At 41.5% G+C, this 25,206-nt stretch overlaps 2 protein-coding genes across 2 annotated transcripts in view; one reads left to right on the top strand and one right to left on the bottom strand.

Moving 5' to 3' along the window:
• Nucleotides 1-1,659: 1,659 nt before the first annotated feature.
• On the top strand, nucleotides 1,660-6,858 carry LOC146671679 (somatostatin receptor type 2-like). The gene is made up of 2 exons (XM_085404029.1): nucleotides 1,660-1,925; nucleotides 3,353-6,858. The coding sequence occupies exon 2, from the start codon at nucleotides 3,394-3,396 to the stop codon at nucleotides 4,504-4,506; it is 1,113 nt and encodes a 370-aa protein (XP_085260155.1). The 5' UTR covers nucleotides 1,660-1,925; nucleotides 3,353-3,393; the 3' UTR covers nucleotides 4,507-6,858.
• Nucleotides 6,859-8,311: 1,453 nt separating this feature from the next.
• LOC146671678 (ubiquitin carboxyl-terminal hydrolase 22-like) overlaps nucleotides 8,312-25,206 on the bottom strand; it is a 28,011-nt gene continuing 11,116 nt past the window's right edge. Inside the window, exons 2-13 of the mRNA XM_085404028.1 lie at nucleotides 20,572-20,704; nucleotides 19,161-19,274; nucleotides 18,962-19,063; nucleotides 17,169-17,335; nucleotides 15,615-15,774; nucleotides 15,021-15,123; nucleotides 13,740-13,898; nucleotides 12,344-12,470; nucleotides 11,155-11,246; nucleotides 10,685-10,747; nucleotides 10,139-10,288; nucleotides 8,312-10,053 (exon numbers count right to left, since the gene is read on the bottom strand). Coding sequence (XP_085260154.1) covers nucleotides 10,011-10,053; nucleotides 10,139-10,288; nucleotides 10,685-10,747; nucleotides 11,155-11,246; nucleotides 12,344-12,470; nucleotides 13,740-13,898; nucleotides 15,021-15,123; nucleotides 15,615-15,774; nucleotides 17,169-17,335; nucleotides 18,962-19,063; nucleotides 19,161-19,274; nucleotides 20,572-20,704 — 1,413 coding nt within the window. The 3' untranslated portion in view covers nucleotides 8,312-10,010. The remainder of the gene's footprint in view (nucleotides 10,054-10,138; nucleotides 10,289-10,684; nucleotides 10,748-11,154; nucleotides 11,247-12,343; nucleotides 12,471-13,739; nucleotides 13,899-15,020; nucleotides 15,124-15,614; nucleotides 15,775-17,168; nucleotides 17,336-18,961; nucleotides 19,064-19,160; nucleotides 19,275-20,571; nucleotides 20,705-25,206) is intronic.

The following is a 25,206-nucleotide window of genomic DNA, read 5'->3' as shown; positions in this document are numbered from 1 at the left end:
GTCTCGCCCTCTAGCTGCCATCAGCCTAACTACACTGACCGGCTGCATTAACATCTACTGTACAATGCAATTACACCACAAAGGTAAGCTCCTTTTTTGTGCGCAATCAAAAATCTGAGTTTGTAGCTTCCGGGAAAATTTGGGACAACAGACCGTCTCCTGGCCAATCCTAGTCTGACTTTAAGGAAATGCGTTCTGACATATTTTACCCAGAAATTACATAAAATTGAAATTAAAAAAAAAATGTAGATCGGGTAAATAAACTTTAGTAAATAAGTAAATAACCTTTTTCATGAAAAAGAACTCGTGCCTCGATCCTGTAACCAAAATGTTAAAGTCAAATGATAACTGGATGATAAGCTGGTATGAACTGACCTCCTTTAAGTTAGAGCTGGGCGATATATCGAGTTTTTAAAAAATATCGATATATTTTTATACGAGATATAAGATGTGACAATATCCTTTATATCGATATAGTCTATGTTACGTTATAATTATACTTGCGGAGCCGCAAGTTTGCCTCTCTTTCGTCCACTTTCGTCTTTACGCAACGTTACTCGGCCTCGCCTCTCCTTCACTGAACACAACTCCCCCTCCTCCCCCATCGCTTCACCTGCAGGAAGCGACAAGATGGACACGGCAAATCCGTTAACGAGTTACTGCGCATCGCCCCGTGCGTGGGGCTGGACGGCGTCAACGTGTTAGCTAGCTAACCACGCTAACGAGCTAACCACGCTAACGCCATGCAGCCCAGAGGTGCTGCACGGACTAAAATCCTTTCATTTTCTCAAAAGTTGACAGCGCGCCTTATGTATGAATTCTGGTTGTGCTTGATGGCCGCGCACCGATTTTATGTGGAACACGGCGCTCAGCAATCTGTCAAAAAATGTTTTAGTACGACTTTGGTAAGCTACGGAGCTGCAGCGCTTGATGGATTGTCGGAGCATTACGGCTGAGCCTCGCGGAGTGATACGTACTGTGCTTCAATGTAATATTACCTTACTGTGTATAAGGACCATAAATGGCACCTGTTAAGAGACGTGGTTGCGAAGCGGATTTCAAACTCCAGGTTGTCAGTCACGCAGTACAAGTTGGGAACAGAGCAGCTGTGAAATCTGTCCTTGTTATAGTGCTCGTCTTTTAGTTTACATTTTGACTGCACATTTGTGAGCTTTTTGTTATGCACAAAAACAACATTGTTTTCTTTTATTTATGGAGCATTATTATTTAATAAATGCTCATAATTTATTTTTGAGTAAATTTTATGTACATCTGCTCTATGTTAATAAAAGTGCCTGTGTGACATCTGGGACACAGCTTTGACTAAGAACTCTCTTTTTGTTCTTACTTTATGGCTTAAAAAAAAAAAAAAATCGAGATATATATCTTATATCGCCATCCAGCTAAAAAATATCGAGATATGAATTTTGGGTCATATCGCCCAGCCCTACTTTAAGTCTTGGTGTCAACTTTATTGTCACATCCCAGAACTATCCTATCCACAGTGGCGCAGGGCGTTCGCCACCAGAGTCGTTAAATTATAGCATGCTTCATGCAGATCAGCTCCATCTTATGTGGGATTGGCTATCTGCATCATTGTAGACGGTCCCTCTTCGTTCAGAGGTGAGTCTCTTCAGCACCTCCCCGGCACTGCTTAAACATCCCCGCGACCGCCTGCCGGAGACAGTTACTGCGCGCGCCACACCACGAGGGCATCCGTCTCCTTTTCTCTTGCTGCGTAACACACAATACAGTACGGATTTAATGCAAAACGAAATTTTGCATCACGCAGTGGTTTTCCATCTCGCCCATGAGACAAACTTGGGGAATATTTAAAGATGAACCTGCCGTGGACACTTAAAACACTTGAACCCACACAGAAGCGGTGTGTTCTGTGAATGCTGAAAAAAAAAGCCCAGTTACAGGTAAGATAATAACTTCCAAGAGCAACTGATAGGGATGTGTTAAAAAATGTACGAAAATAAAGGAGAAGTCAGATTTACGGATTAATGAATTAAAAACGGGAAATTGAATGTGCTTGAGCCAAAGAAATGTCTCGCCCGTTTTCCGTGGGCTGTGGTAATTTTGTTAACTGTTTACACAGGCGCAATTTCACAACACACATAACCAAACAATATCCTATCCTGTTTGTATACAGAGTTTCCTAATATTGTTAATGAATGACTTAACCTCACTCTTTCAGTTTGTCTTTTCTGAACCAGATTTGTGTCATTGTCTTGTCTTCTGCTAAAAAAAACAAAAACAGGTTCCTGAAGGCTTTTAGCTACAAAATACTCTTTTTACCATCTTTGCTGGAAGCAAACTGCATTCCTGACTCCTTTCTTCCTGTGCTGGCTCTTGGCTGTATATTTTTATAGGGAGAGATAGAGAATACCTGTTGCTCAGTTTGCACAGTACCTCAAACACAGCATTTTTTCCACAATATACCAGACACCTGCAGTGTTTAGGTGGTGATTCATTTTTCATCTACACAAGTGCTTTGGGCACCATGTTAATCGTGTCTGTGCTCTGCCTCTATAGAACTAATCACTAATCTTGTTTATTCTTTGCGATGGGAATGTGCTTTGTCCAGTTTCCAAGTGATAGGTAATACAACAGTGTAAGCACCCGAACAACAGTAACATGTGGTCGGCTGTTTACCAAAATACAAGACTGCAGGCAGAGTCCAACCTTTCCTGCTGCTATGGAGAAAATGATGCACTGGCATAATAAAACCTCTTATCTTTTTGGCTTCAAACTAAGTTGTCAGACCACGTTTGCCTCCTGTGTACTGGCAGTGAAAAGCACTTCAGTCTCACTGCAACAAGGCTATTGGCAGTGCCGTGATTCCCCCCATTCAATTACTTAAGCTGTGATAAATTTACATCCATGCTTTCCCCCTAATAAATTGGGGGGTGGGGGGGAAATGTGTCAACAACCAATCCAAGGTGGCTTGTCACAGCTGATCGTTTTGCAGCGTGTGAAATGAAAGAATTTCCCCCGGGAGAGCTCATGGCTTTAGGGGGTGTGGAGTGATTTCCCTCGGTAGCAGTAAGCCTGACCGAATAAACGCGCAAAGGTCTAACCTCAGGTAGAAAGCAGCATCTAAGCTTCTGTATGAGAAGATATTCCTCCTAAGACATGCTGTTATTCAGGTCTGTTCTCAACAGAGATACAGATAATCACGGTGTAGACTATTAGATTCCCTATATAAACTGGTGGCCATACGTGTGGAAAAAATACAAATTTTCTTATTGCTACAGCGTGTGCTCGCATGTGGACAGTTTTCTGCCATATAATAGCCACTCATATCATCTGTCCGCAACATAGCTTCTCTTGTGCTTGTGTCCAGGTGGGATGTCATAATCAGTGCGACACAGAGAGACAGGTGTCATGGACTCGTGGATCTTCCCGTCATCCCCTCCGAACCTGTCGGAGCACCTCATGTACGACAGCTTCATGCAGGACAATGAGTCCATCCCCCACGGGAACTACACAGACCACAGCTTCAACAGAACCAGCACGGTGGTCATCACCTGCATGTACTTTCTGGTTTGTGCTATGGGGCTGTGTGGAAACGCTCTCGTCATCTATGTCATTCTGCGCTACGCCAAGATGAAGACAGTTACTAACATCTACATCCTCAACTTGGCGGTGGCTGACGTGCTCTTCATGCTTGGCCTGCCGTTCATTGCCATCCAGTTGGCCCTGGTCCACTGGCCTTTTGGGCCTGTGCTATGCAGGGTTGTGATGACCGTCGACTCCCTCAACCAGTTCACTTCTATCTTCTGCCTGATGGTCATGAGTATTGACCGCTACTTGGCTGTGGTGCATCCCATTAAATCCACAAAGTGGAGGAAGCCACGCATGGCCAAGACTATCAATCTGGCAGTGTGGGGGGTGTCGCTGATGGTTAACCTGCCAATTGTTATTTACAGTGGTGTAATTACAAAGCATGATGGCTGCTTCTGCACCATCGTATGGCCTGAACCTCAAGAGGCTTACTACACAGCATTCATGTTCTACACATTCATTCTAGGCTTCTTCCTGCCCCTCATGGTCATCTGCCTTTGCTACCTGTGCATCATCATCAAGGTGAAGTCCTCGGGCATCCGTGTGGGCTCCTCCAAGAGGAAGCGCTCAGAGAGGAAAGTCACCCGGATGGTGTCCATCGTGGTGGCAGTGTTTGTTTTCTGCTGGCTGCCTTTCTACGTTTTCAACGTCACATCAGTGACGGGCACCATCAGCACCACCCCGATTCTGAGAAGTACCTTTGCATTCGTGGTGGTTCTAGGATATGCCAACAGCTGTGCTAACCCCATCCTTTATGCCTTCTTATCAGAGAACTTCAAGAAGAGTTTCCAAAATGTCCTGTGTCTTAAAAATGTGGGAGGGCTGGACGAGGTTGATCGAAGTGATAGCCGACAGGACAAATCTCGCATGATGAATGACCCGACGGAGACCCAGAGTACTCTCCTCAATGGGGACCTGCAGACAAGCATCTGAGGGGCGGCTGATTGGACTCATGTACACACTCTCAGAAACAGTCATCAGTTACCAATCTCTCTAAGGTTTCATCAGGAAGAACATTATTAAATATTAAACTTATTAAAAACCAACACAGAGGAAAAATCAAAGGCATGCCAAACTGCAGTGTCCCTCTTGATGTATTATCAGGTTCTAAGCAAATCTATTATAACATAATAACACAAATTCATAAATGCTGTCTTTAGGCTGTGGATGAAATGCAAATTTAATCTCCTCAGTCCCGAGTGTATTAACTCTGAAGTAACTAAACAGACGTCAACACCCAATTGCAAATGTGCCCAATTAACCAGTGTAGTAGAGACCCAGCACTATGTACAGAGTTTATAGCAGAGAGGCTGTGCCAAGTTTACACATTTTTGTATTGGCTGAAAATAACAAGAGAACAGTGTGCTCAAGATATTGTGTAACTGCAGATTATTTGCTTCTTTTCGGGAAGTATTTTGACAGTAAACAAAATAGAAACTGTATTTAAAGAAAGTCAGAAAATGTATATAAATATATGAATCTCTCAATCCTGTCTTGTACAAAACAGCTGTAGAACATAACGAATGTCACTGCTGTTGTGTGTCGTTATGTTCTGTAAATAGCTACTTTTTTCTTATTTTTGTGAGTGATTTTCCTTGGAAGACAAATGTATCTCATGTAAATATGAATGTTCAGTAGGCCACCAAATATTTAGTCCTGTGTCACTTTTTCCCTGCATTACACTATGTACATATATAATTTAGGTCCCATTAAAGGGTACTGGCTTGACAGTTTATCAAGCAAGCCTCTAACCAAAGTGCTGCTAAGATGTATAGACATTTCGTAGGGTTGTAGTACCATGGTGGTATTAAATAGAGCAATGTTACCTTCCTGTTTTACTGGATTTTTCACAACACTGCTTATTATTTAACGACATCTACCATATAATAATCTTGCTGTCATTGTTTGCAAAGTAATAATTACCAATTAGCTTAAATTTGGGGGAGCTGTTTCTAAATGATCAAGAATGAATCCAGAGTCTTTTTATTATGTTTTTTCCAAACCTGAAACCTGTTAAGATAATTTCTTATTTATAGTTATTTTACTGCAATTTTTTCTGTCCACCGGTTTCCCAGGAACTGCAGTGCGCATCAAAGGGTACAGATGACTTGATCTATATCTTAAATCAGTTCCTGTATCTGGAGGCTGAGCTTCCACATCACATATTATTAGTTAACACTTTGTATCCTTTGACTCTGACCCATCGTCCCCCGTGGCGTCTTGGGGCTACATTTTGAGTGTGGTTTCTAACACTTTGTGTCTGCGTGTTGTGAATTTGTGAAGGGCTAGAACACTTATCCTAAAGAGGCTGTGGTGTTCCTTTTTAAATCGTCACTGTGCTGCTCCAGGAGTCCACAGTTCCTTCTGGCAGCCCGTGACCTCTCTGTTCCTATAGTCGGATTACTATCTTTGTGTTTATGAAACATTTATATTAGATGTGGAGGTTTCTTCAAAAGCATCAAAGCTACTGATAGATTTTAATTAATTCATGAAGAATCGTGACTGCCCATGTGTTGATGTGAACATGTCAGCTAGCACTCTCTAGCAAACAAGAGGTAAAATACGTGTTACTACTGCCTTAAGCATGCCGAGTTCAATATGTACTTCTTTGTGTGAGTGTTTACATGATATGCAGAAGTGCACACACACACTTAGTCACACCCCATCCATAACTAACCAAATTCCATATCCAGCCTGGCACTCTCTCTGCACTATTGCTGCATATGTTAACAGGATTGTAACTTCTTATTAGCATTGAAAGACATGGAGCACCTCTAGTGTCCTATATTTCTATAGCAACAGTGACCAGTTGGTATTGGTTGCATAGAAACATTTATAGCAGGACAATAATAGAGAGATGACTCCAGGAATACATTATGACTAGATGTTGCTCAGAAGACTGAAGAAGAAGAAAAAAACTCACCATCTCTGAGCTATGAAACCAAACACATCAGATATACATGTGAAAGCTTATAGTCTGTATTAGTATGTGTGAGCAAAATAAACACCTTGCATTAAGTATCATGGTAGCAGATATCAAGGGAGAGCTGTGTTACTGCTGTTTATTAATGCTGATTTCTTAAAATCCATTTTTTCCTTTAAAATATCTGAATTGGTTACATTGCCTGTTCTATTGGTGTTTTATTTCACTTTTCTTTGTTTTGTGAATGTTACCATTCCTGTATTTTGGGATATATATGTTCTCCCAGCTCCTGTTTAGTTAAATTAAAGTGAAATAGTTATCTAATGAGATGAGATGAGATTGCGTATAGTTGTGTTGAAACTAAATAAAGAATATGTTCAAAAATCATTTGGTGCAGTCTTTTAAAACTGACCTTTGTCACAGCATGAATGAGCAGGTAAACACAGAGGTTGTTTATGAAGAGTTTGGGACTTAGATATCAAAGGTATCCAGAGGTGTGGCTAAAGGGGAAATTTGATTGGACCCTCTCCCTCCCTGGAGAGGGAGAGGGTCCATTGCACTGACATGCACTGACATGTGGTCATGTCAGTGCAATCATGGGTGGAAATTAAAGGGGTATAGCACCGCTCATTGCAATCATCAAGCTATCACTTTAAATTATAACTATTTCATGTTAAATATTATTAAACCCAATGAAAGCTATTAGTTTAAATGTAGACTGGAAGATAATTTATTTTGAAAGTTGAACTCCCCCTCATGAACCTCACATTGGCTCAGTCCACTATAGTACACTGCACAAAGCATGTGTGAGTGGTCTCAATACCCACTAAAATTAAGCACGTTTGGTGTTGTAATAACCGGACTTTATTTTTATTAATACGCTACCTCGCTGACTTGTGTTTCAATATTGTTACAAGGTGGCTACGGCTTATTTCCTAATGTGTGTTTATGGAGATGAGGGATTTGTGCACTCATTTAATTCTCAACCAATTTTCTAAGGATACAAAATGTTAAATTAAAATCCAATTTACTTTAAACTGTTTTAATTAGGCGGAAGTTATAGTCGCTTAACACAAATTAACACAAAATAACTGTCTTAGCAAATCATAAATACGAGACAAGTTTCACTTATGTCATAATGAAGTAATGTAAAGTAGTGAAGGGATACAACCTCATCTTATGTGCTGTTTTAGTGCAGGATGTGGTTAAATGCCCATGACCAGGCTTGTTCTTTTTTTGTGTTGCGGTTTTAAATGTGACCACAAGGTGGAGCCATAATCACATGCCTACATCTGATCAGTTAGGCATGTGATTATCAGCTATCAGCTGTGTTTCAGCGTTCAGTCTAAGTTTTGACAAAGTGAGACTCCACTTTTGTTTCTGTCCTTGTTCTTCTATAACAGTACATGCACGGCAGCGCTTCACTTCTGAAAATATATTTTAATGTGCAAACAAAAACAAAAAGAAAGAAATGAGACAGACAGCATATCCATATTCCAGTTTTGTTCTGAGTTTAATCACTGAAACGAATGAAGCTCTCCTCTTCCTTTTCGTTTCAGCTGTGTCCCTGAATGTCCTTTGGGCGGTCTCAACTGCTCCACCACAGAACAAAACCACAGTGTGACCATTTCAGAAGTCTTCAATTTCACCCTTCAGAAATTCCTCACTGTCTACGAGCTGAGGTTACGCAGGAGACCAAAGGATATGCATGTTGGTTTTCAATAGAGCAGCTAAACAAACAGGGGTTCCTTTTTTTCTTCTTTATGTGGCATTACTTTGTGATTGGTTAGGGCCCTGGTCCTCTTTTTTCCCCCCTTTTCTTTTTTTTTTTTTTTTTTTTTTTAAATACAAGTTTCAATCCGTCAATTTTTTTTTAATACACACAATCAGTGACCACAAAACCCTGACACATATGTGTGTTACCTAAAGTCTGAGTTGACAAACAATTTAATAGAACACTAGGTTTGCAGAGGCAAGACATACTGTAAGCCAAACTGGTTTACACCATCCACAGTTGCCATGGAGAAGATTAATACTGATGGATGCAGAGCCAGACTGCGGTCGCACAGGGCCCATATATGTGCAATGTGTTTAATCCACTAGAAATCTCAAACAGCCTTCTCACCCAAAAGTACAGAAGAAACAAATCATGACGGGCAACAAGCCTCGAGCCATTACTAAGGGCAATTTTTCACATATAAGACCATGAGAGCCCAATCGCATGCAGTGCTGTTAACAGGGCTTCTTTTTTTCCTTTGCACAGAAACATTCAAGGTGTTCAACTCGAAGAGAACACATCAGCCTCACATATTACAGGACCTGATCTGTAGTTTTGTGTATTGAATCTTCTTGTCATACAGTACAAAAACCCAAAGCTCACATTCAACATACACACTTTCTAAACAGCAAAAGGTGAGCCAATTAGTCATCACCATCATTATACCAACAATTCCACAAGAATGAAAGTATAATACGTCAAAACAAAAAAAGAAATTTCCAGTACCAGGACAGCAAGAAACATATGAATGTACTGAAAATAACAATTAAAAAAAAATTAAAGACACTGAAAAGAAAACAAGTAAACAAAAATTCAACGAGTCGCTAAAAAAATAAGATATTCCCTGCCCTCAGCCAGACTTTAAAAAACAAAAATGAAACAATCAACACCGTAAATAATGAAACATGAGAACACACAGGTCCAAATCTGTTTAGTTTCCATGGCAGCGCTTCCCCAGCTACTGGCAAAGGCAGCGTCTCCAAGCTCTCCCATTATTTCTTTGCCCATAAAAAATAGATGTATACTAGATTCATACAGTATTTCATAACTAAATTCACAAATGATAAGAATCATAACCATAAGTTTAAAAATGTTCTTGCAAAGTTCATAATACGCTGATTTATATATTTCCTTTTTTGTCCTTTTTTTTTTTTTTTTTTTTTTGCATTCAGTCCTTTATGCATATGACAACATACTGTCCTCCATCATCACTAAGTTAAATGCTTGGTCAGCTGAAATGAGAGCACCATGGGAGAGAGATGGAGAGTGTGTGGGAGGTGGAGAGGGACAGAGGGTGGGGTGTGGGGGTGGGGTCAGAATACTGTGAGAGAAAAAAAAATCCAGATATGACCAATCGGCGTGACAGTCGGTCACGCTCAGACTCTGCCCCTGCAGCAGGAAGGGGAAGGGAGAGAGAGCGACGGGGTGTGGAGCCTCTTCCCTCTGCCCAAGCCTGGAACTGGCGGTGCCTGACCCTTCCTCCTCCTCCTCCTCTTTATTCAGTTTTGTCAAGTAGATGCCAAGAAGTAGCTCAGTGCTTGTTTTGTTTTCTTTTGAAAGTATGTGTAATTTTACACATCTCTTTTTGTTTGTTTGTTTGTTTTCATCCTCAAGAACTGGAGGAGCAGACTGGTAGTCAGAAAGTTTCAGGTAGCTTTGTGTGTTTCATCCTGTCGCCAGTCACATGACTGTCTCATTTAAAAGCAAGTGGTTCTTCATGGTCATTGGTCACAAAGACTACTCATACTCAAGGAACTGTTTATGGTAGAATAAGAGATACCTAGAAAGAAAAGAGAAAACAAAATGAATTACAGTATCACACTGTATCAGACTGTGTACCACTAATGTTGTGTTTTGACTTTTACCCTTCACTATCGAGTACATCCTTAATGCTAGCCTTGGTGATTATGGCATCATCACATTTGAACCACTGATCCTTGTGCTGGCGGATAAAGCTGGTGTAGTGGCCACTCTCTAATGTGCCTTGGTGGTTGACCACAGCAAACAAGGAATACCTAAAAAGAAAAAAGAAAAGAAATGGAAAAACTGAGTTTTTAATGCAAGAATATCCCATCATCCCACCAGTAAATGAGCTCGTTCGGTTCAAAACCCAGTACCATTAAACTTTAAGGTCATTTTTCACACTATAGAGATATTAAGGAAAAAACATTTTCACATTTCAGTATCTTCCCAATAAATGTCCTGGAAAATTAAAGCAGTTGTAGCTGCAATGGATGAAGAAAACTAAGCAGCTTTTAATAGGCTTCAAATTGATTTAATTAGGGGAAGTCACAGCCGGATGGTTTGGGTCATTAGCATGTGCTACTGTGTAAGAGTCTTTGATGTCATACAGCAACAAATGCTGATAATTTAGTGATATTTCGTGAATTTTGCTAATGCAAGGTACTCACTTATTGTCATTGTTTAATACATCAACCGACTGTTGATACTGCCCGTTCATTCTGCTCTCTTTACTGTAAAAGACAAAGAAGACAGTTAATGTTTGAGGCAAGTATAAACTTCCTCAAAAATCCACTAGGTGGCAGAATACTACAATCAATGAAAGCACGTTGGTTCTCTGCCTGTAACACTAATGATGTTTCAGTCTATGAGCGGAGCTGAATGGATGCAACATTCAGGGGTGGGGCAAGACTGCTGCTGCATGCTCTAGTGACAGTGTATATTACTAGGGAGCATTTACACAAAGCATGTCATGAAATGTAATAAATGAATTGGGAAGGTGAAGGCTATACGAGGAAAAGTATTTTTTCCCCATTTGGATCTTAGCTGCCAAATATTTACTATAATATATATGAAAAGAAAAGCTGAGGGCCTCATTAGTAGTAGAAATGAAACATGTAGACTTCAGCGATCATCTAACCTGGACGCCATGAAGGGTGTCATGTCCAGCTCTAGGGGGAAGGAAACATACGTGGTGATCTTCCTCCGTAGTTTAGCAGAGTGCTCAAACCGCTGGAGAGGGCCAGAGAGGGTTGATGAGAAGGGAGACGGGAAAAGGAGAAGTGGCAAGAGAGAGAGGCGGGGGGTGGGGAAACCAATACTATATGTTTAGAATTAACAGGCATCATTTTTACAAAAAACAAAACAAAACAAAAAAAAAAAACATGAGTGAAATGTATGTTTTCCACCCTGGCTGTCAAACATTTCCATATTTGTAATGAGATAACAAGTGAGGCTGATATCCATCTAAGACAACATTACTGCAGCCTACAAATACATTATAGGTCTCCAGTATTGCAATAAATAAAACATGAAGATAATGGAGCACCATATGAGTCATTAAAAATCATAAATGTCCTGGGACACTGCACAAAGGTGCAACACTGTAGGAGGCAACAACAGCTAAATTGAATTATGAACACACCTACGCACATGTACCAGCCAGCTAAGGCACTGCATAATGTGAACCTTGCTGACATCAGATGAAAGGCTGCATACACACAGAGCAAAATGAATCATATATTAATGCCACTGCAATATAGAACAAGTACAGATAATTGAACAGCAGAATGCATTGGCATGAAGGCGGAAAGGAGGGAAAGTTCACGTCAAGATCAAATGCATTTGTTTTCCTCTGGCCTGCAGTGCAGTCTCTAACTAAAGGAAACACAGAGCTAGTCAACCTTATAGCTTGGCATTAATGTTTACATCCTGTCACGAGCGAGGGCAGGTTCAAGATTCTCCTCTGTGCAGCAAAAAAGCTAAAAAAAAAAATAAATGGGTAGCACGATGGAAAGAAAAGTAGTTCCTACATAAAACTGCTCAAATTGCTGCTCAAGTTTTTAGGGGATGAGACCTTAGCATTATAAGGAAATACTTATTAGCTCAATTACATATAAAAGCATGCAGGAATCTCATCAACACATGCACACATTTGATTTTAAGGGTGAACTTTCCTTTTAAGTCACACAGCTCTTTTAACTATTTCGGAGTGGTGACAAAATTAGACGTGCGAATGTTAGATCCTCAGATTAGCCTTAAATAATCAAACTGTCAGACAGTGACAGACAATGTAACGAGTGATAATTGGCAGCGCATGGGTGACTCACTTTGAGATGGAAACATGCTACGATGGGAAGCTTCTTCATTGTCAGCTGTTTGGTGGACTCCTGGTAACTATGGCAACCACCACATTTTATTTTGGCACTGCTTCCTAGATGCTCAGGTCGCGTAAACCTGCAGAGTGAAGAATGCAATAAAGAGAGAGGGGAGAGATGACGTGTTAAAACGTGCAGCCAGAAAATGGATATGGAACGGAGGCATGAAACGCGAGAAGCAGGAAGAAAGATTTCTGCGTGGAGTGTTTCTGGTTGTGTTAGATGTCCTCTGAATGTGGAGCGCACTAAGCTGTTCTCCGTATCAGTGGAAGAACATGAAGGTCTGTATAATATGCCTGCTTGCACGGTTTTGCTGCAGCACATACGCATGTCAGTTTGCCTAACGCAAAAGCCCATGTGGTGTCGTCAACGCCTTTATCACCATGGCAATAACATCAACCAGTTCTGTAGCTTTAAGAGACTTGCTGCAGCAACTAGAGATGTGTGAGAAGCTGCAGTAAAAAAAAAAAAAGTCAGCAGGAGAGGAGGTGAGAAAAAGAGAGGGGGAGGATGAGACAAATGTGAGTGGTAGAGAGTGAGGGCAAACGGGAAAAGAATGAAATAAGATAAGGAGAAGAGGAAAACAAATTGAAAAAATGAAGAGGCAGTAGAGGAGATATGAGAGGTCACACTCCCTGGTCAACCTGGTGATGGGAGAAGATGAGATTCAAGGATAACACGGCTGTTGTGCCTGAATAGAAACTATATGTGACCCCCTGTACATGTGCAGGGGTGGGGTGAATGTCTGACTGCTCCTGAAAAGATGCAGGTGGACTGATAAAAGCTTATTTCCTTTTAAATCAGCGCAGATTAATATGCCTACTAGGAGCCCGATAAACATGTAGCATCCAACCTGAGAAGGGTTTTGGTTTGCTTTTGCTTTTTGTTTATGTATTTTACATCACACTCACTGACACATCCACAAGTATTTTTAAAATCAAGAAAAAATGTTCTTCTTTGACTCTCCAAAAGAGAAAAAATGCCCACAGAAACATTTATTAAAAAACAAAACACAAAACAAACAAACCTTCATTTACATAAAAATGTCAAAAAACACTTAAAATGCAAAATGCCTGCAAAATCAGCAGGTGACAGTATAACTAATTCCAGCACCATGCTGCCAGTTGGCCCTGCCGCTGCCACTATAATCCATAATATCAGTTTTCCATGTCTAGACATAAACAGGGAGTATCTGCACCTTATATGGAGTTTTCCAGCAGGCCTTTTTTTCAGTGGCTTTAAACAGTTTTTCAAAATGTTAAAGTGTTGCATTAAAAAACACAAAGCAAAAGAAAGCACTCCTGGGGAACCTGGACTGAACCTTATGTATGAATGAATGAATATATACCTGCGCAAGCAGTCTGTGAGCGTGGTGGATCCTGACAGGTGACTTTCGCCATTAACTGTGCTTCCATCCCCTCCAGGGCTGAGGGGCCAAAAAGGCGTGGAAGAGCCAGGAAGGTCCAGACTGATGTCCCAGAAAGGGTCTATCGTTGTGGAAACCCCACTACAGGGGAAAAAAGAAGAAGAAGAAGGGAGTTCAATTATAATGTTTAACTATTAGTGTGTGGCTTTGTGTAGTTTGGCGTCACTTGGCAGGATGATGACATAGATGGTAACGAGTAAGATTAAACTCCCACAGCCCCCTTGAGATTCTGATCATGTCTTTGTTTAAGGCTGATGGAAGACTGAATGTGCGCATGTGAATAATGTCTACACAGTTGTTCCGGGTTCATCTGCAATTCAATGATGTGTTACGTCAAAGAAAATGGCTTTGCGTAAAGAATTTGTATTATTACAGCCCAATAAGCGTGATGGACTGCAGCCCAGGCAAAACAGAGGCCTCAAGTGCAAAATGTGTAGAGTATACATAAATATATATGCACAGGGGTGGGCTGCCAAACATTATCAATGTTGGTTAGATGAGTCATGGTTTTGCAATACCCAGAGCAACCAGTGGGTGGCTAGCAAGGCAAGCAGACATGCATTTATGGCAATAGGAGATCAGCTCTGCAGTAATTTGACACCAGTATGGCACTACTTTAGTTTGAAAGCCTTTGCTGATGCATTTTATTGCTTAAGAGCTTACCCATTATATTCAAAAAGTGATTTTAATGATTATGAAGGGGCGTGATTTACTGCCACGGTGATGCACTGTCATGAGCAGCTCTGCATCAGCAGTCTCTACTTTCACAGTGGAGGCAGGTAATGTCACAGTAAGCTGGGCTGGGCTTGCCTGCAAGTCTGGGTGAGGTGCTTTCCAGTTCAGTGCAGCGTGCTAGTGTTAATGTGACAGGACAGCTCTAGGGGGAAGCAGGCAATGCTTGGGTTGCGCTGCTGTCTAGACAACCTCCATTAAAGCAGCTCTGCAGGGACTGGGTCTTTGAATAAGAGCGCAAAAACCAATGGTTCCCCCACTACTTGAAGATGACAGGAATATGTGGAGGATGCATGAATGAGTAAATGTTGGAGGGAAAAAAAGACAGAAGGCGTGATGCTGCTTCAACATGAATGCTTAGTGAACATCTCGAGTGGGATTGTCTTTCAGCAGTCCCTTTCCATTGCATCATGACGGGGGTTTTATCTGACCCCCCCCCCCCCCCACACACACACACACACACACACTTACTGGCAAACTTGACAGGTAACATCTGATTGCAGGCCCCCGGTGAAGATTTGGTCAATGATGCAGTTACAGTGGTTTGGATTGTTGGCTTTCTTGCCATTGTCGTCTGTTGACCAGAGAGAGGAGACAATATGAACACACATGACTGCACACTGCCCACCTCTTTAGCACATTTAAAAGCTTCACAGTGCCTCACTCCCACTTCACAGCTCTTTATTCTCTCTAGCCAATCAGGGTAAGCCTTTCCGTTGTGGCTATGACTGAGTCAACCTGTCATTGCACTGCAGCAGGGCCTATTGACATTCCTTACACTACTTGCTTGCTGTCCCGTTGGTACATTGTAAGTCTCCTTCAGTATGTTTCCAGTGAAGTAAGGCACTGTTGTCTGTCGGTAGATTTTAGGTATAATTCGATATGCCAGATCAGAGACAGTAGGTGGCTCTGTCTCCTAACACTCCCCTCAATCTCAGCCGACACTGTTTTTACCTGCGTTTACTCACTTAAGTCGAACTGGAATTTCAAACTAAAGTATTTATGGGCCACAAACTCAATAAATAAATAAACCCATTAAACTAATTGTGTTTAAGGACGACTTACTGATAGTGTCTCCTTTGCAGTGCCTATGCAGTACATCCAATGCTGCAATGAGGAACTCATGGGCATCTTGCTGCTCGTAGCCTGCGAGGTGGCGTGCATGAGTCCACACCAGGTGCAGCAGCCGGAATGGAATGTGGGGCGAACGGTGGCCCGAGTAGAACTGGGAGAAGGGATGAAAGATGGGACAGGTGGGTGAGGGTGAAGAAGAAAGGTGGTTAGCCTATTTTTCCAGGTGTTACTAGGTGTGTTATTTTATCCACTTCATTCCAGTCTCTTTTGGCTCTTTTGTAAGCACTTCATTCAACAGGTCTTGCCAGATATAAATGAATTCTAACAAAAGTTACAAAACAGAACCAGCTCTGATGACAGCAAATCCACAGAGAGGGAAAGTGTAAGACACAACAGAGGCAAGTCAAAGCAGATGGGTGGGGGAAAAACAGGGAGAGTGTGCAGCAAAAATATCCATCTGTTATGTGCTGGAGATCTCTGGCTTGCTGTTGAAATTGGACTGAGAATTCAGGGCAGGTCAGGATGGACAAGCAAGTGACAAGGCAAGTACCGGCAGGGTGCAAAAACAGTGCAACGAAGTTCCAACAAGACCTCATTAATGCCAGAGGATCTCACATCTCGACGTGCGGATAATGCGTGCACGTCGCTTTATACTCCTCAGTTTTCTCTGAAGTCTGATTGAGCGGTGAAAGAAAAAAAAAAAATGCTGAGCTGACGTCTCTTTTTGAATCTTACAGACTCTTCTCCTTTTCGGCAGTCTGAAGGTGGCTGACAAACGAATTACGCGACAACACGAAGACAAGAATAGGGGAGAGGAAGAGGAGAGAGTCGCTGATCAAAGCAGGCCACACCTCCCCTTTTCAATCCAAAAAAGCTGCCTGAGATCACGCAGGTGCCTACAGAGCCACAAGATGACTTTTGATGAAGATACAGAGGGGAGCTGGATGTAACCTATGAAACAAGGCTTAGGCACAAAAAAAAAAAAAAAAAAAAAAAAAAAGACTGCTCACGTGCCCGGGACTGTTTAAATGTAAAATCCTGAATTTTATGCCTCAAAGACACTTCATGTGAAATACAACTGAACAGTTCAGCTAACTGAGACAGGACAGACATGTCTGTGTGTGTTGCGGAGGTGGGGGGCTGATGATTCAACTCGTTATATATTATAACACCACTTGCCAACTGTGTGCCCATATACACTGCAAATGAGAGGATGTAAGAAGGAAGTGAGACAGTGTGGGAGCAGAGCAGGCAGTCATTACGTAAGACTCTGGGTTGAGTTTATTAGATGTAAAATGCCTATTTTCTGTTGCATGAAGAATAAACAGTTAAGACTTTTTAAGGGCTACGTAATTTAAATCTGGCTGAGCAGATTCAATAAAGGTGTATAATTACTGCATTGTATGTTGCACTCTACATTCCTTTCAGGCAGCATTTCTTCCCTTGTCTCTGCCTCCCTCTTCATTCACATTCACAAACCCATTTTCTTTGTGCCATTTACCAAACCTATCTAACAAGTTTGCACATGTCGACTGTGCGTCGTACCTCCTGAAAGAGCTGCGACATCTCACACACCAGACAGGAGTTTGATTGCATCTCGCACTTGTGTCTGTCGGAGAGAAAGAAGTCTCGTAGCAGTGGCGTGTGTGTCAGAGCCTGAACGATGCAGTTCATGAAGCACGTGTTGCCCAGATTTATTAGCCCTCGTAAACCTGCGGAACAAAAAGGGAATAAAAGAAGAGGGAGAACATCAGGGCTTTGAAGGTTAAACACGGCAGTGACTCCAATTCGCACTGGTGACGATGAAGAGATTTTTAAATCATATTTATCTTTGGACTACAGTGAACTTCCTTGTTCAAAAAATAATTCAGTACATAAACTATTTACAAGTCTTTTTCTTTTTTTCAATGCTCTCTCATTTTAAAGTCTAAGCTTTCGCTCAACTTAGCCAGACAGTTATTCCAAACCCAATTCAGCAATGTTTTAGCCGTTAGCTTTGGGTTATCTTCATGCTAAAAGGTGTATTACTTACTATTCATCACTCACTGAGTTGCATTGGGTTTCCCTGGGCCTGTTATTAAGAACTAATTCCATAGTATCATACTGCTACTACCATGCTCTACCATGGAGGTGTGACCAGAAGATGAGCAGTGCTTCATGTTCACTAAGAGCTCTTTCCAGAAAGTAAAATATTTATCTCAGAGTCCTTTAAATGGCATTTGGTAAACTCTGTGAGCTGTCATGTGTCTTTTACTGAGCGATATATCCCTACAAAGGACTTCTGAAGATGACACACATCAAAATTCTATGCTACTGGGAATACGCGTTGCTTTTATGCCTTTAACCTGAGCTGTGGCTCGACAGAATTTTAATCACAGAGCTCTGAAGAGTTAATTGGATGTCACGCTTTTGTACTGGCATGTAGTGTAAATTGTGAAACAAATGCACCTTGTAAGAATATAAAGTCAAGTAAAAGGTTTGAACACTTCTTTTACATTTAATAAATTGAGTTAGATTTGGTTTTTAACACTAGATTGATATATAAAAGGCTGGTTCATGTATTTAAACATAATGAAGTTATGCATAAAAGCCACCAATGCTTTGTGATCCATTTTTGTTTGGCTGAAAAGTTAATATGGTGTTGGGTCAGGTATGCCAGCAACACTGTGTGCAACTTGGATGTGTTCCCAAAGCTTTGAATGAATTCATTTAGAGTGAGAAATGATGGCCAGAAGAACAGGTGAGACACAGCTAGATCTTAGGTCTAATCCAACTGACCAAGGTTTGGTTCTTGATAAGAGTGCTCAGTGAGCGCCTAAACAATTTAGACTGGTCATGGTGGGCACACACACATAAAGACACCAGTTCCACTGCCCAGTCAGGTTGACCAAGCAAATTGTTTGAAGGTATAAAGAGAGTGAAGGCTGGTGGGAGACGGGGCGGGGAAAAAGGGTAAATTACTACATGTACAAAATTAGAGACACAATGGAAACAACAGGAGGGGTAAAAGCATGGCAAGAGATAACTCCAAAAAAGGAACAAAGAGAAAACAAGCTCTGGGTAGAGATAGACACACATTCTGATGTAGTGTGCATATATCTGAGAGGGAACACTGTGTCCTGCCTCTCCCAGTCCACTGCCTGCGGGGCTGCCCAGTCTGGTTGACCTTGAGTATTACACCTAAATGCATGAGTGACTCCAAGCACACTTGCGCGCACACACACGTACACAAACACACAAAGAGCCATGGAGAAAACCCACAGCAATCACAACTACGATGAGAAGAAAAGCTGTGCAGATTAAGACGTGCAGAATAAACAGTGCAATCGATTGCCCACCTATGGTGCAGTTTGTAGTGATTTTCCTCCGCTTTGGATTGTGTCGTAATAACTCTAGCTCCCTCTTGGTCGGCTCCCACGTCGTGTACTTCTCCCCTATGCCTGTGGACAAATGTGACGGGGCAGAGATTACCAGGCTGCTTTAGTTTAAAAAAGAGAAAAGAAAGAAAACTGTATTAATGAAAACAGAATGCTATACCTTGCAATTTCCATGCTTTCCTCTGTTCCTCTTTGGCAATCTGCTCCATGTCTTTGTCATAAATGTAGTCTTGACACACAAAACAATATATTCCACCATATAATAGGTCTATTGCTGTAGGAAGGAAGGAGGGGGAAAGAGAGTGAGTATTAGATTGCAATCAAATTATAAGTATTTTTTTTTTTGTACAGTAATAGACATTTTGGGGGGGGGGGGTTGTTAAAATGATTATTTTGCTGTCTAAAACCACTGATAAAACCAAGTGTTACCATCTTATTGCTTCCACTAGAAAAATGACAGATGTGAGGCAGGCAGTGATGGAAAAGGTGTATTTGTCTACCACCCCCACTTGTGCTTCCCATTAACACAACCCAACTTCTTCCATTTTCAAACTCCACAGCAACAATATTTCAGCTCTGTTGCTGTGACAACCTATTTTTAGATTAACCGGACATCTTTCTGTTTTTGGCGCTACTCACAATAAGAAGGTGAGCTAATGCATCATGTAGAAAAACCAACCGGTGTATATGTGCTGCTCGGTGTTTTGCAAGGGCGTGAAATAAGAAAAGACAGTAAAATATATATAGAAACAGGATGCTCCACTGCATACAACAGCACCCGGTTAATGAAGAAAAATTAGAATAATACAAGTGGCAGAGAGAGGAGGAAGACAAGGTCCTGCATAAGGCATGAGAAGCATTTCAGCACTCGCGCTGAAATGAGTAAAGCATAAGAGCAAAACAGTAAGAGGATGAAGAGGTGGGGAAATGAGGTTGATAGAAAAATAAGCAGACAAAGAAGGCATGAGCAAAGTCCTGTGAGTGAGCCTGCTAAGAACGGGAAGTGAAAATGATGGGTACAGAGCACTGAGAAGGGAGCTTGACATCTAGCAGTGGAGCAGACAAGGGAGTTTGGATTAATTTGATTAGAGGTAGAGAGGAACAGAGTGCCAGTGTCAGGGAGGCACCTGTGGAAAGCTCAACGCTAATTAAGACCGCATCCCCGCACACAGGACGGAGTGTGTGTGTCTGTGTGTGTGTGACCAAACTGCTGAAATGGATTAAATCAATTAAAGCCATTAAGATGTGTACAAAACTGTTCTATTGTCTCTGTTGTTCCCACATTTAATTGTGCTCATCAGGGTGATGTCAAAATCTTGCTCTTTAATACCTTTGTCTTATTTAGCATAATTGGTATGTAATGTTGAAGCTACTCTTTTTGGTAGCACAAGATTAGCAAAAGTCTACCATCCCCTTGCTGAAGAAGACTGCCAGTTTAAATGTGACTGGGACTAGGCACTCCCACAGGAACTGTAATGCAATGCAGTCAGCATCTATTTTGCCACTGGTCGTGAGAATAATTTAAATATAACCAGCTAGGGTCTTAGAGTGCGTGAGAGTGAGCAACTTACCTAGATTGTGTCTCTTGTTTTTTGCGTGTTCGTGGATGTGTTTCTTTGTAAAACAGCCAAAAAAGACGCAGTAGAGACAAGAGTGGAGTCGGTTCAGGTGGGCGCCACACATGTGACAGATACACGACTTGGCCTGGGGAGAAGGACCCAAGGGATTACGGGGGTTGGGAGAGAACAGGGGACAAAAGGAATTAAGATCAAGGCAGGAAAGGACAAGTCCATAATTTTGAGAAAATCCTCTGAAGCAGGACAGAGCTTCGAGGCCTAGTAAAAGTATAAAGAGCAGAAAAATAAAGTTCTATCTTCAAGTGTCAGACAAACAATTCTGATGACACAAAGCTTGAATGAACCTGACAGGAGGACAGACTAAAGACTGCTGGGCCTGCTGACAAATCAAACACAGCGACAAATTAATTTCACAGTGAATCTTTCTGTATTAAACATGTGCAAGCCATAAAGGGTGTTGATGCTTGACAGGCACACCAGAGGATGCAAACAATGTGCGGGTAACTCACTAACAGCAATAGGTGTGTTGCCAGTGATTTCATTCATAACATGGCATAACTGGCAAACATGCAAAAAACTCTTCCTTAAAGGAATCAATGTAGAATAATAAGCAGCAACTATAAAGCTAAAATGCTAAAGAGCATGAGTGACACAGAGGATAAAGGACCTGTTCTATGAACACAATGTGTAGAACTATAGTCCTGAATAATGTGATCAGCAATAGAGTAGGACAGAACTGCTTGACATGCAGGTCAAGCATTTAAAAAAGGGTGAAAGGTCAACATGAAACTACTATAAATAAATATTAGGGGTGCAACGATATTCGTATTGATATTGAACCGTTCGATACAGTGCTTTCGGTTCGGTACGCATATGTATCGAACAATACAAAATTTGTAATTTATTTTATCAACTTTCCTTCTGACGATGCTGTCTGTGTTGAGAGCTCAGTGAATCTGCGTTCGACTACTCCGCCTAGGCTCGACAGTGCAGCCTAGGCGGAGTAGTCGAACGCAGATCCACTGAGCGCTCAACACAGACAGCATCGTCAGAAGGAAGAGCGCAGGGCAAGCTAGCGAGACAGAAGTTAAGCTCTCCTTGCAACATGGACCTCCCCCACCCTCATTCAGATCTGGCGTTTGGAATTATTTTGGTTTTCATGTGACGTATGACCCTGAAGGTAAGCGAGTCATGGACTAAAGTAAAACAGTATGTTGGATGTGCCACGCAATGCTCAATTACATGGGTGGGAGCTAGTGTGTTAGCGCAGTTAGCTCGTTAACGTGTTGGCCGTCTAGCCCCATGCACGGGGCGATCGGCGGTAGCTCATTAACGGAGATTTGTCGTGTTGTGGCGTTAATGTCATTTCAACGAGATTAACCTGAAAGCACTAGTGGGAACACAACGAATATGACTGCACATTTACGCCGACATCATCCTAGTGCAAAGACAAGTGGAAGCAGAAAAAAAACAAGCAAGCATGCTATTAACTTTAGCCGAGTCATTTAGACAGCTGTTAGCACATGATTCTCCTTATGGGGACCTGATATGTTTAATATGCTGCTGAGAATATAGCCCAGAAGAAGCGGATAGTATAGCTTTTATTTTGGAAAGAGACATTTCTCTGTAATAAACTCTCTTTTCCAAAGATGAGTGATTCCTCAATCAGATACAGGGCTCGCAAAATCGCTAGCCCGACGTCCCGGGGCTAGCGATTTTTCCAGTCGGGCTACCAAAATCTATCTCTGCCCTGCCCGTCGGGCTATTGTAGGAAGGAAAAATATATGTCAATGCTTTTGCATTCTTTCAGAAATGTCGCTGGGTAATTATGTAATTGGCATCGGTGAGCCACTGTCAATATGTGACATATTGAAATCGCGTTTGAATTTGCGCTTGCTTTTTTGCTTTCACTTTGCAATCGTGCGAACTGTGTATAGAGAGCGACAGCACTGATCTGTGAGTGATGATAATTTGCGCACCAATTCCTCTGACATCGTCTTATTAATCGTTAGCTTACTATGCAAACATGACAAGTGAAATCTCCCGCAGCTTAAACATGTGAGAGGTTGATCGCGCAGAGAATCGCTGAGCTTATGTGAGTGCGTGTGTAAAAGCAGCAGGATATATATTTGACTACGATGACCTGGATGACTGAGAACCTTCACAGACAGATATATATTTTAGTTCTGCTGAGCCAAATAAGACAGGTCAGGGTGAAGAAGTGACAGCCAAAGAAAAGCTTACCACAAAACGGAGAAGTTATGACAAATCAGACTATAAGGCAAAAAGAAAGTGCAGCTTTATGGTTTCATGGACAAAATAATTTCTGTGGCTGCAATATGACGAGCTAAATAACCAGGGCTGCACATAAGTGGTCCGCAGGTGCGCATTCGCTGTCAAAATAAAAAACACGCACAAGGGTTAGGGTTAAATTTAAAAACTGTACTTTTGAGTTAAAATATATATTTATAATTTTAATAAATGACAAATTAAAAAGGCATGAACATTTTTTTGTATCGAAAAAATATCGAACCGTGACACCAAAGTATCGAACCGAACCGAACCGTGAATTTTGTGTATCGTTGCACCCCTAATAAATATATAAATGCAGTATTAATGATCTAATTAAAATCAGAGCTTTGTCTGATCTTTGTTTGTTTATTTAGGAATCTAAAGGACACTACAGCAGAAAGTTGTCAGCATGCCTTTTTGAAAGGGAGAAATTGAATAAGGAAAGGGAGGAGAAAGAAAGCAATCTAATCAAAGCCTTTCAGGGTGCAGACCTGATGCAATGAGTCACCCACTTAGAGGGGAGATAGCACAAAAAGAGCTGTGAAGTAGGTGAAGATACCGAAAATAAAAGGAAAAAGTACTGACCAGACAGCTTTCGGTTTTACACTTTTAGGCACAGTGTGTGAAACTAACCTCACCCTCTACTTTATAACTAATGCTACTGCATATAAACTCAGCGGTCCCGCGTTATGTTGTCTGCCTATTGTTAACTTTGAATTGGGATTCAAAAGCATAACCTGAGACACTCTGAAAAACATAAACCATCATTGTGCCATAGAAATAAAAAAGAATTTAAAAAGAGGTCCAGTCAGTTTTGCCTTCTTCTTCCTGGACAAACCACATATTAGAACAGTGAACAATGAAATGGTATTATTACACAATTATCAAAGATACCACTAATAATGCAATCCCTAAAATAACTACAATTGTAAATATGTTCTGTAGTGAAACTTTGTTCCCATGACAAAGAACTGGGCAAAGAAGTGGGACGTTGAATTGGGCTCCTACGGGCACATTAGTTTCAGGTCTGTGTACAGGTTTTGTGTTTCAGGAAACTAACATTATAGCTGCAAGTAACAACGCCGTTCAGCAAGGCACAGTTGCTAAAATCTCATCTCGCCGCTTGGTATGGCTATGCATTTTGTTTCCAGTGGCCCCTAAAGGTGAAATGCAACATTTTTATGCTTCCTTAAAAATTAACTTTCTGTCATGTGATATTTGGACAGAAAGTATATTTAGACCTCACTTCCTGAGACAAATACCGTATTTCCCGGACTACAAAGCGCACCTGAATATTAGCCGCACAAGCTAAAATCAGGGGAAAATCCTGTTTTGTACATACATTAGCTGCACCTGACCAAAAGCCGCAGGTGTTTCAATGTTGACTTATGTAAGAGAATATGCACAAAGGGAATTGTCAGGAAAGAGATGGCTGTTTGGAGACATCACTTTTATTAATATTTTGAAAAACAAGTTATGGGTACATATTTGCATAACTTTTTAGGTATATGTGCACGTAGCGGTAATTACAAGTACGAAACATGTACTGTGCTTCATAAATGAGTAACAAATGTAGTACATAACAATAACCTACAGCACACCAGAAAAATAGATTCGGACTACCTTTTAGGCTCAGGTGCAGTGACACGGCTTTAACAAGAAGAAAAGTCAGTCATTCACCACCATCTTTCTCTTCTTCCTGCGCACTAAAACCACCAAAGTCCTCTCCTCCAGTGTCTGATACGAACAGGCTCAGGATGGCTACGTCATCCACTCTCAGCTTCTTTCATTCGTTGTCACTTTCAAAACCAAACAAATCCTCGTTGTCAGTGTCAGAGTCGAACACCCTCTGAAGGGCCGTGGCGGTGTCTTCCTCTCCATAATGCAGCAGTCCAGCCCTTTGAAATCCGTTGGTGATCATGGATGTTTTCACACTTTTCCACGCTGTCAGGTTCCACCGGTGGAGTTGAGCATAACTTGCTTTTCGCAAGTTTATTGCCGCTCGTCATCCACGACTCCCGCTGAACGCGTAGCGTTAATTTGAAGTTTGTTTTTCGCGCTACTTGTACAGCACTATGTTGCCTGGCGGATGGACACGTGACCAACATACCACTCTTGAACCCCGATACTGTGTGTCTGATCACATGCCCTCCTGCCAGTCAACGTAGTGCCGTACAACAGCGGAACAAACAAAATAAATCCTCTTACGATATCACAAAAATCTTGGACAATCCATAGAAAAGCCGCACCTGACTAAAAGCCGCAGGGTTCAAAGCTTGTGCAAAAAGTAGCGGCTTATAGCCCGACAATTACGGTACTTAAAAAAAATCCTTACAA

This window comes from Rhamphochromis longiceps, linkage group LG4 (assembly GCF_057381845.1).
Source record: "Rhamphochromis longiceps isolate RC_006_pf linkage group LG4, R_longiceps_female_GT1.1, whole genome shotgun sequence".
Taxonomy (NCBI): Eukaryota; Metazoa; Chordata; class Actinopteri; order Cichliformes; family Cichlidae; genus Rhamphochromis; species Rhamphochromis longiceps.
Note: the sequence above shows the minus strand (reverse complement) of the source record. Positions and strands in the feature narration are given on the sequence as shown.

Bases quoted from the DNA above. Each gene is read 5' to 3' on its own strand.
- LOC146671679 (XM_085404029.1), top strand. From the start codon at position 3,394: ATGGACTCGTGGATCTTCCCGTCATCCCCTCCGAACCTGTCGGAGCAC.